Below are 18,360 nucleotides of genomic sequence, written 5' to 3'. Positions count from 1 at the left end.
GAAAGAGCCAGGAAAAAAAGACACATGACCTACAAGTAATGAAAAGGTTTTCAGCTGCCTTTGCAACAGAAAATACGAAAACTAGAGGAAAATGGAATGCAAAGTTTTAAACTGCCAAATAAATAAAACTGCTAATCTAGAATTCTGTATCCAAAGAAAACACTCTTCAGAAATGAAGGTCTGATAAAGACCTTTCAAACAAATGCTGACTGAATTAACTGCCACAAAACCCGCACTGTAGGCAATACTAAAAGAAGCTTCTCAGGCTGAAGGAAAAGGAATTAAGATGAAAGCACAAAACTAGATTAAAAAAAAAAAAGTAGCAAAGAGGGGAGAAAATGTATACGTAAACAAGAACACCGACTACCTAAAGTAATGATACGTTGGCATTTATAACTACAAAACATAAAAACCATACCACAAAGGGGAGGGAAGCAGCAAATGGAGTTGAACCATTTTAAAGTTCTTTAACTGTCCAGAAGGTAGTAAAAGCATTAATAAAACACAGACTATAATAAGCCAAACATAGATAATGTAATCTGTAGGGTAACCACAGAAGAATAATATAATCAGGTATAACGAAAAAGCCAACGGAAGGCACGGAAGCGCATTAAGTACGGTTGACCTTTGAACAACATGAGTTTGAACTGGATTGTTTTTTGATACATTACAATACTGTGCAAGTGTTTTCTCTTCCTTATGATTTTAATAATAATTTCCTTTCTCTAGCTTACTTTATTGTAAGAATACAGTATATAATAAATACAACATACAAAATATGTGTTAATCAACTGTGTTACTGGTAAGGCTTTTTGATCAGCATTAGGCTATCAGTAGTTAAGTTTTGGGGGACTCAAAAGTTTTATGTGGATGTTCAACCATGGGGGGATTGGCATTCCTAATCCCCACTTGCTCAAAGGTCAACAGTATTTGACTGAGCCAAAAGAAGGTAGGAAAAGGAGCAAATAAATAAGGAAAAGATTGGCAAAAAAGACAGTAAGCTGATAAACTTAAAGCCTACTATGCATCGGTAGTTATACCAAAAGTAAATAGTCTAAACACTCTAAAGGACAAAGATCCTATAACTGAATAAAAGAACAAGGCCAAAGAATTAAAATGTTTACACAACACACACTTTAAACTTAAAGATATATATAAATAGGGTGAAAATAAAAGGACAGAAAAAGCTTTGTCACGCAAACAAAACTGGAATGGCTATACTCATACGAGACAAAGTAGGCATGGAGTATTTGTACACATATCGAGTGACATTTGACAATTCTAAAAGTATAACTTCATCATAAAGGCATAATAAACCTACATTTTATGTACTGAATAACATAGCTCCAAATATAAAATAGCTTCACCTCCAATCATTTCTATTGTCCATCTGGTTTTTCCTTTTCTATTCACCACACTTTTCATAATCTGACATTATATATTTAAGTATTGTTTCCTTATCTCCCTTCCCCTCCCCCGGCTGGGGAGAATCACACTAACCTAACACATAGTAAGCATTCAATAAGTATTTGCTGAACAAATGCATAAAACTGCCACTAGCAACTCACATTCTCAGTGCTTACTTTTAAAGTTTATATGATACATTTATTTTCTTCAGTTATGCAATCCTTTAACTTAAATAGTACTTAGTAATCTCTGTTAGCCAAAATTTTAAAGGAGAAGTTTAAACAAAAAGCTTGAAAAAATGTTACTGGGAAACAGATTTCCTTTCCATGCAACAAAAGTCTCTAAAATAAAAAATCATCAAAATGTGCCTTTCTTCATTTAGTAAACACATGTAAGTATATATACTGATTAACATAAATAAAATAATACAATTACATATTAACTTTCATGTTTATTCAACTTCACAGAAAATCCAAAAAATGTGTCTGATATTGGTTATCTATCTAAATACCAATTGTTCGTGATGGTGACATAATACTATGTGGTAGGGGAGATATGCCCAGGTTAAACAAATTCTTAAATTCCTGACATTCTTCACATGGGCAAAAGGAGATCTTAAAAATCAAACTTACAAGCTGTAAGAAGATACAGAAAGTAATTTAACCTTTAATACCTGGAACAAGTTTTACAGCCACATTTGTAATTTACATATACAGTGGAGATCACTGAAAACAAAAGCTTCCTGTTGCACTGCAGCAAGAAATCATATTATAATGTAGATTAAATGAACTTGCTACAGAGTGCAGCAAGATAACCTCACCGAAAAATCGTAAGATTTTCATAATGGAAGTTGTTACAGTGAGTTAAATATTTTCTCAATTTTATACAGTACATATTTTCAAAATGAACATTACGACTGAAGAGTTTGCTAACTATCGTTAGCAATTAATGTTGTATACATACGTAATTTTACTTTAGTTATAGTATGTGGCTCTCCAGATGTCAGTACGTGAAATGTTAAGTTCAAACATAATAAGATAATCCCCTAAGATGAAGACTCAGGACATCAAAACTTTGATCGTTATTGCACCTATTTTTCTACAGAAAAATGGAAAATTTACATCATAATCTTCCCAAAAAGTGAACAGACAAGTTGTAAAATCACAGACTTATTGGCATTAAACAAAATCTACAATGAACATTTTTTGTGAACTGATGTACAGAATTAGTTGTGCAATGAAATTTGGTTAACTATGATCATGCAAATAAAAATCTTCCACAATCATTTTTTCATTATGTTTTATAAAATGGTCTTAAAGATATACTTCCATAAACATTTCCGGTGCAATTTAGTCAACGACAAAAATACAAAGCTATCCCTTATTCTTTATTTTATAGATTTAAAAACATGCCTTTGTACTGCTGAGATACAAATAGCGTGTTTGGGAGAACTGAGTTCATGAAACGGTTAAAAACCAATGTATCTTGGTCCGACATTAGCTGCCTTGTATACAGCAGCCTCCCGTAATCACTGGTGTCAGTACTGTTGGAAATGAAGAATAGTTAAATATTGAGAGATTAAGACACAATTCAAAACATTTTTTAAAAAATAAAAGGCCGTTTCATAAACATGAAGAAATCTTTAAAAGAAAAATAATCACATCAATTGTGATATACACTGGAAAATAGTAAAATGTCATTTTCCAAAATAGTAGTTTCTTTATTATATCCCCCCTCTATTATAACCAATCTTGGAAATATACCTTCAACATAATGGTGTATTATATGAAAATGCTCCATTATTCAATGTGATACATTTAATAAGTTAGGATATGATTTTTTTTTCTGATGTTAACTGTGAAAAAAACAAAAGAACAGCACCTGAAATACTAAAATGAATTTAGGCAAGCATTAAGTAGTAACTTTTATGTTTTGGTTCAAAATACAGTTTATAAAACTGTATAAAGGATACTGATTTAAGTAATTTGTTTCTATATTTTGCAGATTACAATGAAGAAAAGAAAAGATCTGCTCTAAAACCAAATAAATTTCCACTTCTCCCAATCTAGACAAAGTGGAATTTCATTCAAAATTTTTAAGATTGTGATACCTACAGTAGGTCATATAGTTGGATATACCATTCCCACCCTGCCCCCCCCCAAAACAACTTTTTTGGCTCCAAAATAAAGTACAATAATAAACTCTTGATGAAAAACTATGTTATGGGGCAATCTATCATATACTATGGCTAAATATGATTTTACAGAAAAGAGCACATCCCATTTTCAGCACTTTTTTCATAAACATGCAACTCACTATAAAATACAAAACACTTGCTTTCAAGAACAGCTTTATAAAGACACACTGCATCAATAAAATTTTTTTCTTTCTGATTAACTTTACACTGTTATGGAGAACTGGAACTTTCTATGTGTATATATCGGATTTAATATTATAGTGTAATAATCTGTATTTCTGAACATAATGTTCAAGAGGAAATATCTATACACAATAACATTCTAGACTATTAAAAACTAATTCAAATTACAGAATTTTATTGATACAGTAGATTAATAAAAACTGAAAAGGGATGATGATAAAATGGGATAAAGAATTCAGTACATTATTTTATAACACACTCTTTAAAATTAAAATATTTTAAATCTCTCTTTTCTTAAAATTTTCATTGCCATGAAAGGCCAGAAAATTCTGAGACCAATACTGAGGTGTAAAATAATCAAACTTCGGGACTATTTCACAATCTGCGTGGTGTCCTCCCGCTGGAGGCATCATGCAGGTGTAATGGCAGACCATTTAGCACCTCTGAAGATTAAGGGTGCCTAGGAGTAAACACTAGGTAAGATACACAAGGGAAAGAGACCATTTACCTCTCCAACAAACAATGACATCAAGAAAATGACACCATTTGTTGAAAAAATTTTTTTCACAGTAAAATTGCAGAGAATACAAATACAAACACTGACAGATCACTGCTTAAGATCTATCCTAACAAACTCTTTCCAAATCAATAGATCCAATAAACAGTTGGGACTGTCAGTTTAAAGCCGCAGATAAAAGCTATACAAGCACTTTAGAAGTCAGAAACATTAAAAAAACAAAAAACAAAAAACAAAAAAAAGAAAAAGAAAAGAAAAAAGTAAAAGAAAAAAACATATTTACAAGTTTCTTCTTTAGTTTATGTCTACATAGCCATCGCACATCACACTTTCACAGGACTCCAGAGTCAATGTTATCACCACGCGTATGGCTAAAGCGCTGTGACCACAAATACATGAGGTCATCAAAGTAAGGTCCAACTGTCCACTCTCCAGCAGTCCCGCTTTGTGCATCAAAGGCTTTACTTAGCCTCAAGCTTGACCAAAAAAAATGCTTCTTTTCAAAGCTTTCACACAGAAAGTTACTAATTACATTTGTTCATCGCCTTTCTCTTTTAGAACTTCGCCGCCGTACCTTAAAAGAAAAATTACCAGATGCTTAATTAAGATACCAGACTTGGCAGTAATTAATATTATTTTTTTTAACAAATCACTATTCTTAGTTGTTCCTGATTTTCTTTGCTTTTCTTCACTTCAAACCTTTCTATTTTAAAACTTTCTGCCTCAGCATCACATATTTAGACCTTATGTAATATTTGAATGCCCATAAATAGCCTTTCCCATAATAGCAAGAGAAAAAACTATTTTACTTCACTATTTAATAATTTTAAAGAGAAATGAACAGAAAGCAATGTCGACAGCAAGAAAAACAATTGCAACTATCTCTTCACTTACGTTTCCGTGGTAAAAGAAAACATTTTAAACTTAGGCTTACAGTTGTCTTTCTGGGAAAACAGTTACTGAATGTAGAGCCTAACAATTATCAAATACATAGGAATATATGGAATTCAGACATATTACCATTTACTGGCAAGTACTAATGAAAGTGTAAAACTTCAGTTCTAAAAAGATCAGTATTAAGATGAATATAAACAGAACAGGATTTTAATTCAATTAATTTATGGTTTTTTGGGGGTTTTTTTGATGAAGACATTAATCACTATGGACTCTTGTCTTATTTTTACATCCAAAACAAACAAACAAACAAACAAACAAACAAAGCTGTAAGAAACAAGCCCAACAAGTTTGAGACCACAGTTCAGATATTTTTCTGTGAATATCTGGTACACAAATGAACCCTGGTGCAGACAAAAGTGCTGATTATGTTAAAAAGGACAGAGGGGCGGGGGTCAACCCTGGGACTTGATCTCACAACACAGGTTTCTCAAAGATGGCTAACTGTGCTGATCCAAAGATTCAGCACTGGTATATCATCAGAACAGTTTACTTCAATGTGTTAACTGTATTTCTTCCAAAAAGAAACACTGAAGATGTGTTAACCGACAAAGCCATTCTTAAAAAATTATCTCACGAAGAATCACATTCTGACCTTTGTAAAAGAAATCTAGGTTACCAATTTCGTAAATTTCAAAGACATGATTTTATTCTAGATGACTAACTTGTAAAACTACTATGAAACTCAAAGAAAAAGTTATGAAACATTAGCCATAGTCTATTTAACATATAACAGTGGTCTAAAATCAAGGTACAGCTTAAATGCTTCAAGGGTCAATTTATCAGAATGCTACTTGTTCTTCTCCACATTGTTATAAACTTGACATTTACATTTTCACTAGGCTACATCTGTCATTCTCACTTAGTTTCAGGATTCCATAAAGGAAGTTCTCTCATTACCCAAGGTGGTAGGTGAACCAACGTTACAAACTGCTCAAGAAAAGTAAATAAATACTTAGAATTATAAGTAACAGCAAGTGCTATATGGAGCTGACCAAGTATTTACCAACTCTATTCCTATATTCTATGCTAACACATGGTACTTTAATAGACACATACATTTACTGTAGAAACTTCCTCTTCCTCTGTTTCTTCCTGTGGAACATCATCATTGACAGGAGAGCTACCCTGAAACACATCTACTTCTTCACTTGAATCATTTTCTTTAGTAGCTGCTTGTTTGGAGCGTCCTACACGGCTAGAGTAAAACAGAGGTAAAATAAAATGAACATTCTGATCTTTAAGTAGTAGATCACCTCAGAGGAAATGCTCAAAATATTTCATAAATTCTCATTTATTACCATTTTTATCCTCCATTACCTTACAAAACAAGAAATGTTATTCTTATTCTAACCCCTAACCCAGTGTTTAATCCTAGAATCTCACAAACACTGACCAAGTAATAAAAAAACCAAGACAATAAAAGATTATAAAACATAACCCAAAGTCTGCTCTTCCTTTTATCTTTCCCAACTCAGTAAAAGGCATCTGCATCTACTAAGCTGCTCAAAACAGAAAATTTAGAGTCCTTCTTAATAGCGTATCAGTCTTCATCTGGCCCTATAATTCTTACAAAGAAATCTCCAATCTATTCACTTCTCTCCACCTCTACTGCTACCACACAACTTCCACACCATTCTCGTCTCACCTCTTCTCCAAAAATGTAAAAACAGCTGATGTCACTCACTCCCCCTAGACAGCTCCCTGCTGTACTGCGAGAAATTCTGTAAACCTTCTTAACATAATATATAAGGCCTTGCAGACAGTTGTTGGCCATCTGTCCATTCTCATCTCTTTCCACTCCCTAATTCCTTACAACTACAATCCAGCAAATTCTTGCCTTCCTTCAAACTCTCTGAATTGGCCAAGACTTTTCCTACTCTGGAACCTTTAGCACAATGTTCCCTCCAACTGTGTTCTTCTCCTTTTTCTCTATCAGCCTAACTCCTACTATTCTCAAGAAATCAGTTCTCACTTTCCAAAGAGAAAACTTCCCCAATTCCCTAGCCCTCCCATTATGTTCTCTTATAGTACCCTGAAGTTTTCCTCAGGGCACAGATCACAATTTAGAATTCCATATTTATGTGTGATTATGTAATGACTACATGCCATTTAGATGTTAATCCCAAAAGGACAAGAATAATGTCTATTCTGTGCCACTGTAAGGCACTGTAAACCCTAGCACCTCGTACTCTCTGAAACATAGGAGGCAATCAAATATATGTAAGAGATACCACCATTTAATCAAATGTATCCCTTTTGATATTTATTTGCATGTATATTCTTTAAATTAAAAAAAATTTTTGAGTATAGTGGACATACAATGTTACATCAGTTTCACGCATACAACACTGTGGTTCAACTTTTCTACATATTATATGCTGTGCTCACAAGTGTAGCTGCCATCTGTCACCAGATAACGCTGCTACGACACCACTGACCTTATTCCCTATGCCATGCCCCTCTATTCCTGTGACTTATTCATTCCCAGACTGGAAGCCAGTATGTCCCACTCCCCTTCACCCATTTTGCCCATGCTCCCACCTCCACTTCCTTCTGACAACCATCAGTTTATTCTCCGTATGATAACTTTTTTTAATTTTTGAGACAGAGAGAAAGAAAGAGAGTGCGTGCACACAAGCAGGGGAGGGGCAGAAGAAAGGAGAGAATCCCAAGCAGACCCCCACACTGTCAGCATGGAGCCTGATGCAGGTCTTGAACCCACAAACTGTGAATCATGACCTGAACTGCAACCAAGAGTCAAATGCTTAACCGACCGAGACACCTAGGTGCCCCTGATTAACTTTTTTTTTTTTTAATTAAGACTATAGTTTATCATTTCTCTTGGGTAATCCACGATATGTATTCTTTAATACACACTCAAACCAAGTAATTTTTTTTTTTTTTTTTACTTGGTTCGGCTTTTCTGAGTTAATGGAAGAAAATACAAGAATTACAGGGAAAATAATATAATCTTTCTCAATTCCACTGAGGTCAGAACAAGAAAAACAGGCAGATCATAACGTATGTTATTCTAGTTCTTAAAAAAAATAGATTCCCCATGAAAGGAAGATATGCTGTTAAGATGGAATATAGAGTCTTTTTCTGCACTGATTTTTAAAAGAAATACTTGTTTGGTTTAGACCATTTGTATGAGGATGTGTATAATTTTAGATGATTACGCCCTTAATTTTTTGATGCGCAAATATAAACTAATTAAAGTTATGAGCCTGAAAGCTATTTCTGTTATTTCCTCATTAGAAAATTAATCGTGGGAATTTAATATTCCTTAAGAATTTGTTTTTTAAAAATAGCTACTTTTCGTAATTGAATCCAAACACATTTACAAAGCTGCCACAAAAATGTACTTACCTTTACTTTTTACCTGAGAAAAAAATTACATGGAAAAAGGCAGGAAGTAGCTAGACACTCAAGCAACTTTTCCTCTTCCTGGGGAATACACAGGAAGAGGAAAAATTTCCAAGATAACTTAAGTATTTGGCCAAGGTGTGCTGGCAACTCTGCAAAGCCAAGGCAGTGATGTAAGTGTGCAACGGGGTCACTCTCAGAATTACAGTCAGAATTTCTGACTAATGGAAGACATGCTGTTCTACTTCCACTTAAATAACTGAGAAAAAAGTGCAAAATATACAAATGACAGCACTGACGCTCCTGCTACTTTAACAATTTTAGGTACAGATTTGTTATTGTGATTTTCTCATGAACATATGCTTGTGTGAACTTCCACAACTATTTATATGTAGATACAGATCTGTTCATTTGATTAGAAAAGAAAGAAAACCAAAACCCCCAAAACTTCAGATCTACATGTGGTAATCTCTTTGGCTATAATTTAAAGAAAAATAATGCCTGTGACCTTCCTACACAATTCAAAGAATAAAAGCAAAAATATAAAAACTATTTTTTTTAAAGTTGCTGAGGAGAGATATTAAAAACTATAGTGTGGAAAGACAAGCAACTTGGTCAGTATGATGTGATTATTTAAAAATACTTTCTCATCTCTTTAGGTATCATAAAGTCTGTATTGGAAATAATAAACTATTAGGTGTTCATTTAAAGAGATTTGCCTAAAAGCTGTAATCAGAGGTTACCAGAGGGTTAACTGGGATATCAATTACCTAGGTAAGTTTATAAAAATTTTATCTTACCTAGTATAATGGGACTAAATATATGGGATTTTAAATACAGCCCTATGTATATTTAAAAAACTGATAAACTCTCGCAAAATAATTTGAAACTGGTTTGAAATTTAATATTATTTACAACTTACACATTTTTTTTTGGTTGTGATGGTGATGGCGTTTTTGATGGTCTTCCTCGTCCTTTCTGTGGTGTGGATTGTGTGGATTCAACTGCACTAGTTTCAGGAGATTCTGCTCTGCTTTGGGGAAGACCCAAATGTGGATAGCATCAAATTATGATTTAGAACACAGTTACTAAATACATGCAGTTCAGAGTTACATGCACTTACCTCTGTTGTGCTCTCCTTGATGTTCGGTGCTGTTTGTTCTTTGATTTCTGTTCTGTGTTTCCACTTTGTCTTTCTTCTTCTTCCTCTTCTTCTGGTGCTGAAGGTCCAGACTTTTTTTTGGTTCCTTTTTTAGACGTTTTCATTGTTGGTTCTTCTTTTGGTGTACCTCCACCAAGAGGTTTAGGTGGTCGGCCTCTTTTACCTTTTTTTGGCGGGCTATTCTGTTCATCCTCATTTTCCAATATATCTTCTTTGAGCCTCTTTTCCTCAGGCCACTGCTGTTCATCTGATTCTGAAGCCGTATGGCCTCTCTTCCGTCCACGCTGACTGCCTTTAGGTTTCTGTTCCTGTACCAACTTAGTGAGGTCATCCATACCTAATTTCTCTTCTGAATCCGTGACAGGTGTTTTTTTCCGGCTTCTAGGCTTGTCCAATTCAGACTAGGAATAAAAATCACAATTTCAAATATAAATTTGTTAGGATGAATATTTTGAAAAATGAAACAAGAAAATGTTATCCACTTTTGTCATAAAACTGTACCTAAATAAAATATAGAGTCTTTAAGTATATCAGAACCATAACTACTTTGTCTTTTAACTTAAAAAATTATCTGGAGTTAAGAGGGTAAATTTTCATTTTTACTTGAGCTAGAGAGTCTCAAATTGACACCTTTCAAGATCAGTATTTTATTAAACTTTAAATTTTAATGAGTTATTTCATTTAAAAAAATTTAAATTCCATGCATGAATAATGGATAACTATATCAAAGTATAATGGATCTGCTTTAATAGTCAAATTAAGTGATTCTAATTTTATTCCACAGTGTATAAGATATAAAATATCAACTATGTTATATATTATGCTTAGACACCATAAAAGAGCTACTTTTCCTTTATAAATGGAGGTTGCAAGACACAAAAGTTAAACATATTCATTTATTAAAAATTTTGAAAATACTTCTGAATCAAAGATACTGTCTCTTCCCAGCTACAACCAATTAAAAACAAAAACAATTTAAATTAGTTAATCAGAAACTCAAATTCAAAATAAAAGCCTAGTCTACATTCAGAGAATATATATGCACTGACCGGCAGATGGAGACTGAGGAAATTCTCCAAAGAAACCAAGAACAGTATAAGCCCTTACAGCTTCCCATACACATGCATGTATAAAACTCACAAATACAAGTGTTTTATTTCCAAAAAGTTTGTGTCAATTTACATTCTTAAAAATCAGTGAAAAGAAAACAACAAAAATTATCTGATTTGTTTAGTCATTTTGTTATGTCATTGGTAATTACGCTAATTATGTCATTGGTATTATGCTTTGTCCATTTGTATAGTGGAGTCTTAGTATTTTAAATCTACATTCTTCTATATTTTTGTGTGTATTTAAATTTTATTTCCTATTTGTTAAGGATTGAATTATGTCCATAAAAAATTCATATGTTGAAGCTAGAACCTCTGATGTAATGATATTTGAAGATGGGGCCTTTGGGGGATATTTCAGTTGAGATAAGATCATGAGGGTGGGGCCCTCATAACAGAATTAGCCCCTTATGAAAAGAGACACCAGAGAGATCTTTTTGTCTCTCTTCTCCACCATGTGAGGAATAGTGAGAAGGTGGCCATCTGCAAACCAGGAAAATAAACTCTCACCAGGAAGCAAATCGGCCAGCACAAAGGTGAGAAAATTAATTTCTGTTGTTTAGCCATCCAGTCTACGATACTTTGTTATGGCAGCTTGAGCAGACTAAGACATTACCATATCTTGATAGGATTTGACATGGAATTCTAAATTGTCTTTCCTATCCACCCCCAAAGAGTATTTCAATCATTTCAAAAACCACTGACTTATAATGGTTCCTTTACTTTGTATTAGGTTTTAAAAATTAAGAATGTTTCTGGGCTATTGTAACAATGGCATAATATTTTACTAAACATAGAGAAATAAAGAAATACATTTGTGTTTGGTTAGGCTGATGTTATTACTCCTCTTTTGTACCATTTATTCTTCCACATGGACTTAAAATCACACTGGAATTTTATAATTACATATAGATTATTTTATAATTACATATAGATTCATTTAGAACGAACCATCATTTGTTTTTATTCATTTCTCCCATTAAAGAACATGGCATGTCTTCCTTCTATTCAAGTCTTCTAAGTTTCTCAGTTTGGATATTTTCCCCACACGGATTCCCCCTACTTTTTTAAGGCTATGTTTAGGTTGATCAGTCAGTTGGTTGGTCAGTCGGTCGGTCTGTCTGTCTACCTACCTACCTACCTAGCTTTATTGTGGAAGAGGTTACTGTGGTGAAGCAAATCTCCTTTCCCCCAAATGTATACTTGATATAAAGCAAAATTACCAGACTAAAGTTAGTTATACACATACATACATCTACCACGTATAGATGTTTAATTGGCTACCATACTAAATACTTAGTTTTTCAATTGCTTCTCTTATTTTTCTAAGAGTACAAAAGAAAAATGAATTTGTCTCTTCTTTTTCACTGTCATACCTTTGATTCCTATTTCATGTCTTCCTGAATTTGTCAAACATTCTAGAACAATCTTAAATAATAGTGATGACAACAAATTACTTGTTTTGCTTCTGATTTTTAATTAAAATGTTTCAAGTATTTTGCATGTAAGAATAATTTAAGAAGAATAACTGAGTCAATGATTACTGATTTAAACAGATAAAACTTTTAGTATGTTAAGGAAGTATCCTTCTGGTATTAGGTTAGTAAGAGTTCATATGTATCAAGAATGGATTTTAAGTTGTATTTATATCTTCTTGACATGACCTGAAGTTATCTTGTTAGTATTCTTCTTATTTGGTATACTGATTTGATATATTATGTTAAAAGATTTCTTAACATTAAATTATCCTTACATTCTAGAAAAAACAGACCTATAAGTGACTGGTTTTAATTTGTTAGCATTTATTTGCATTTTTGTACAAATAATTATTGTTACTCAGAGATGCAAAGGTAAGAGAAATATTGAATTAAAGTTAACTTTACAATTATCACCTCCAGTTTTAAACTTTACAATTCATTTTAATGTCCAAAAATGTGATAAGGTGGCTGAATTCCTTCATACTCTGGAAAAGGTTGGTGGTAAACAGGAAATTTAATGTCTGCTTTCTTGAGAATACTATAAAATAAGCTAGTTTACTAAAGCACTACATTCTCTAGTTTCTTTTTCATTTTGCACTGCATTATCTTAAGAACAGAGGGAGTATAAAACTGAGGTTAAAAGCAGGAAATCAGGAAAACATTCTATTTGTAAAACTAAATATTTGAATATAAATGTATATGGACAACAATTCCTTTGTGATGAAGTTTTAGTATCAAGGTGGTAGTATATACAAAGACAGGACTCTTTCTCTATAATCTACTGGTCTTTAAATTGAACTTCTGTCTCAAAATGCTAACCTCTTTAAGGATATTTCAGTTGATATGTATTAATAAGGTTCTTATAGTATTTCTGAAAAAGGATACAATGTTACACAAAAGGCACCCAAAGGCTTGCTTCCATTATAATTATACAAATAAATCTCAAAAGCTCAAAATTTCACAACTTTGCTATGGAAAAGAGAGACTTGCTCTTCACTGCTCTGTAATATGGCAGAACTAGATACAGAATTTACAGGATAACAAAATATTAAGAATTCATCACTACCATGCTTCCCACATTTGGGGGGGGGATATACATAAGGGAGCAGGTCAGCATGTGGGTATAGGTGGCTTAGTTGATGAGTTGATGTTTCCAACAAATGAGAGAAATTGTAAGCTTTCCACCTAAGGCATTTTTAAGCACGTGGTAAACAACTCATAAATGCTAGCGAAGGAATTTCTGCATTAAGTGAGAAGTAGGACTAGAAGACATAAATACCTTTTCCAATTCAAGGTTCTCTTCTATATATCCAGATAACAGGATTCCTTTCTGGCTAAGCGATCAATTTTTAATTCTGCTTGGGCAAAATTTTTAAACAGCCAATAAAAATCAGAATTTACAGTATAAGTAGTAAGGATTTAGTAAGAATTTAAGAATTATAATTTTTTAACTGGAAAGAAAAACAATCTGGCAGAACAAATTACTGGAGAAACTTGAAAACAATTAAAAATAACTAAAGCTTTTTGGAATATGTAATGTTGGGCCAGTGGTAGAAAAGAAGGGCAGTAATATTTCAGAGAAAGCAAAGGTATTTTATTAATAACGTTCCACCTCTACTGGGTAGATTTCAAATGCATTAACATTTACTTTATAGTAATCATTACTCAAAAATATTGATCTTTGTAATGATAACATAGCAGCAACACCAACTGACTTGGACTAATTCATTTATTCTGATAAACCTTAACAGCTAAGTAGCCACATTTTACAGATAAACTGATTCAGAGAGCCTCATGAATTTTTCAAAAGTTTAAAGCTAACCTAGAAGTCAAAATGTGCCCAATTATTAAGGTTATCAGGATGTATAGAAATACATAACTGTATTCTGTATCTGTACTAAAATTTAACAAACCTGTCTTTAAATGGCATTTACAGTCTAACTAATCATACAAATTATCACTGCTATTAAAATTTAAAAAGAAGCCTTTATGAAAACTGCAGCATTCCCTACCTTTGCTCGAAGCTTACTTAGTAATGAAAGGCTTAAGAAAGCATCTAAAATGGAGGAGCCTTTAAGGATCCTCATTCTACTTCCCTTTTCTAATGCTAAGTCTAAACTTACTGTGTTTTAAACAACAACAATAACAACAACAACAACACAACAACAACAACAAAAACCCCCAAATAGTTCTGAGTATGGGACTGGCATGTTTGATTTCCAAGATCTACAGAATAAAGATCACTCATTAGAATGACAAGAAACACAAGAGATTCAATATACTTAAATTACAAGGTAGAGGATAATGATGAACTCACATTTGTGATTAAAATCATTAAGAGAAAATCAAATGTCAAATTTGAGAGTAATGTTAACTGGTTTCAGTGTAAACACTGTTACTTATACAGTAAAATTTTTATTATAATTATAAAATCAAACCAAATATCTCACCCTTACAAGATCAGAGTCGTCTCTCTTGTCACTTTTTTTTCCTGGCAAAGGTGATGACATTGTATAATCTTCATTTTCACTGTGATCCATTTCAGAGCTATCAAGCCTTTTAATATAGACATTTGTTATTATTATTACAACGAAACAACCTTAAAAGCTTTCCCTGTTCCCTAGTGTAGCTTTACAGCTATATGAGGAAAAGTTTCATCCTTTTCTGAAAAGTATCTGTTTCATTCTATCATATTTAGCACCAAACCAACAAGCAATGAATTACATTTAATAGAGAAACTTGAAGAATCACAAATTTAGTTTTCTTACTAAGTCTTTTTAAAAACTAAATTCTATTTTGGAGTGGGAACATAAAGCAAATTAAAACCTTTCTGGTTAGCAAGTGGATTGGCCTATGTTACTACAATCCGCACCTATCTCTCCCATATTCCCAGTTCCGCTTTTTCTTCTTTGAGTTTTTTTTTAAATTTTATTTATTTTGAGAGAGAGAGAGTCAGTCAGTCCCAAGGAGGCTCAGAGTGGTCCACGCAAAGCCTGACGTGGGGCTCAATCTCACGAACCGTGAGATCATGACCCGAGCCGAAATCAAGAATGGGACACTTAACTGAGCCACCCAGGCCTTCTTCTCTGTATTTTTAACACCCTGTCACACACTAAAGTTATTATGTTTATTCTCTACTAACTTCCCCTGCTAGAATGTAAGCATGGATCTTTTGCCAACTGTATTTATTTTATACTAAGCACTTGTACCAGTGCCAGACATAAAATAGGCACTCAATAAATACTTAGTAAATGAATTAACAGCACAAGCTCACAAGCTCTCATTTATTGGTATGAAGCCTGTCTTCTGTCCTAGGTGATCTCATCTTTAATGTGACTTTGAAAACCATTTATACATCGTTAAATCCTAAATTTCAATCTCTGGCCTAGAAACTACCCTGAGCTCTAGACTCACATATCCAACTGCCCACTCACTTGAATTTCCTATAGGCATCTCAACTTTAACACAGCCAAAATAGTTATTTGGACATTCCTCTTTTCCCCATCTCCCCAGAAAACACACACACACACACACACACGCGCGCGTGCGCGCTTGCATGCACAAAGCCTGTTCCTCTTCAAAGGCTTCTAACATCTCAGTAAATGGCACCGCTACCTATAGAAACATTCAAGCAAAAAAAACCCCTAGGATACATCCTTAAATATTCCCTTTTCATAACTATTCACATCTACCTCATCAGCAAGACAATTTGGGTCTAAAATCAAAATAAATCCCACATTTGACTACCATCTTCTTCCCTCTTCATCCCTTCTCTGAATTACCATTAGCTGACTCCTAACTGGTTTTTTTTAATCTCAATTCTAGTTCCTCTCTTCTCCATAAACGATAGGGCAATCTAATAAAAGTTGCAAATTAGATCACTAGGCTCCACAGCAATATCTGAGCAAAGGGAAAAAGTCGAAAGCAATTTTGAGGCTCTCAGCCTAAATGACTGATCTTCTTTTATTATATCCAAGATCCAAAAAGAAAAACCAGTAACTTAGGATATGAGTTGCTGGAAATGGTTTGGTCCTGTTAAGTAGGAAGCCATCCCACTAGAAAATGTCCAAATGATATAGGTGAAGGCGACTTAAGTATCAGCCACTAATATGTATTAATACAGGAATCTAAAACAAGCACTATAAATGTATTTTTGTTCACTCTCTAGCATATATCATTTGACAATTTATTCGTTACAAGGAAACTGATAAGACATTTTAGAATGTCTCATCCTTTCTTTATTGATTGGTTACAAACAATGCAAAGATAGCACAGTCTTTCATAATAACTAAGCAAAATCAATAATCAGTGGCAGTTAGGGCCTGTGCAAGGCTTTGCTGCTAACAAACTGCTAAGTACTAAACAAAAACGAGTTAAACTGTGAATTATTTTCTCTTTTCCTCTTTCTTAAGACAAAAATCTGTAGAGCATGATTTGAAAGTACAAATTTAAAACAATTTTTCTAAACAAAAAAATTTATACATGTGCATGGGAAAAAGAAACTCAAACCAAAAAGTAGAGAATCTCCTTCCTATACTAGACTACCACAAGATGTTGTGTATTCTCCCAAAACTTTTCTATGCATATACAAGCCAATCTGAAGACAAATCCCTTGTAAAAACTCGAAAATACTATAATACTGTCCTATTCTTTGCCTTTTTTACTCAATAATGTATTGTGGAAACAATTCACATTAGCTCATACCTCATCATTTTTAATGATTATGTTTTCTAATGTATGGTTGTACTATAATATAACAGTTTCAAGTTTGCCAGACATTTAGCTTATGTCTACCAATACAGGGTATCCCAACAAGCTAAAATATGAAAGCCCAAGATAGAGTGCCTATCTAAAATAAAGAAGCAAATAAACAGGAAGATGTAAATGGCTGTTCGGGTATGCACTGATTTCCACTCACTGACATTAAATGTTTTGGGTTACATTATTTTAGATCTCATTGCCTTGATGGAATCCTTAAATGTAAAGTATGGTATTTCTTAGGTGCTTACCTCCCTTTTATTCTTCCAGGAGAGCTTGGATTTGAGCTGCTGCTTGCATTGCTTACAGTTTCCATTCGTGATGATTTTGTCTGAGATTGCTTGCCTGCTGATGAAAGTGGCTTATTAACAGCTCCTAGAACATTTGTTGTTTTAGGCTGAAATGAAAAATGCATATCTCTTTCTATTTGATTAAAGCAGGAAGAAATTTATACATAAAGAACCATAAATCTCTGTCCAAGTATTTACATACAAATCACACACACAAATATACCTATCCTTAAGCAAAATAAGGATTATAAATTGAGTATCACTTGAATAAGTGAAAAACTATACAGACAAGCATAATAGTTAAGCTTCTTTGCGATTTAGAGGAAAAGGCTTACATAGAAAGAACAAATAAAATGTACAGTCAACAATAAAAATAGATAATCAAACTGCTTTGGAAAGACATAAGATGTTTTTAACTTTAAGATTTTTATCTTGACATTACAGGATAAGATATTTAAAGATCAAGGTCTCCAGCACTTTATTTCAGGCTACAAAATAAGTTCATGTATCTCAGCTTGCATTTATACTGTAAATATATTATTTCTTACTAGTAAATGGAAGAGATCTAATAACTATTTTCTACCTTAAGATACACTAATTTTTAAAGAAATACAAAATAACATAATTTTGCCAATAATCACAGTAAAATAAACTACCATGTAAAAATCAGAATGACTCTCAAAACGTACTTTTCCAGGAGTAAAAAACGATTTCATTTCTGGAGGCAGATAATTTTTGGTGTTACTGAAATTCTACAAGCAGGAGAAAAAGTTGTAGTTAGTGAATAATCAAACACTATACAAGAAGTGCTTCAAAGCCAACAAAGCATATAACAGATTTTGTTTTAAAGTACATAATAAAAGACATACTTCAATAATAAGTTCAAACACAAAATTTCAGTCACGGATTTTAAATACTGTAATAAGCTTAAACTAA

At 33.1% G+C, this 18,360-nt stretch overlaps 1 protein-coding gene across 6 annotated transcripts in view; it reads right to left on the bottom strand.

The window, feature by feature from the left end:
• Positions 1-1,838: 1,838 nt before the first annotated feature.
• The window catches only part of PDS5B (PDS5 cohesin associated factor B), a 194,157-nt gene continuing 177,635 nt past the window's right edge, over positions 1,839-18,360 (bottom strand). For 2 of the 6 annotated variants that reach the window (XM_047078710.1, XM_047078720.1), the window contains exons 29-35: positions 18,114-18,176; positions 17,386-17,531; positions 14,827-14,932; positions 9,751-10,190; positions 9,550-9,660; positions 6,318-6,456; positions 1,839-4,878 (exon numbers count right to left, since the gene is read on the bottom strand). In XM_047078710.1, coding sequence (XP_046934666.1) covers positions 4,843-4,878; positions 6,318-6,456; positions 9,550-9,660; positions 9,751-10,190; positions 14,827-14,932; positions 17,386-17,531; positions 18,114-18,176 — 1,041 coding nt within the window. In that variant the 3' untranslated portion in view covers positions 1,839-4,842. The remainder of the gene's footprint in view (positions 4,879-6,317; positions 6,457-9,549; positions 9,661-9,750; positions 10,191-14,826; positions 14,933-17,385; positions 17,532-18,113; positions 18,177-18,360) is intronic. The other 4 variants (XM_047078735.1, XM_047078728.1, XM_047078741.1 and 1 more) reach the window with 4 other exon arrangements.

The sequence above is a fragment of the Lynx rufus genome, unplaced genomic scaffold (assembly GCF_022079265.1).
Source record: "Lynx rufus isolate CCGP_SWC_20201006 ecotype Redwood Valley unplaced genomic scaffold, mLynRuf1.p SCAF_1, whole genome shotgun sequence".
In the NCBI taxonomy this organism is placed as follows: Eukaryota; Metazoa; Chordata; class Mammalia; order Carnivora; family Felidae; genus Lynx; species Lynx rufus.
The sequence above is the reverse complement of the archived record's forward strand: the minus strand, read 5'-3'. Positions and strand labels throughout refer to the sequence as shown.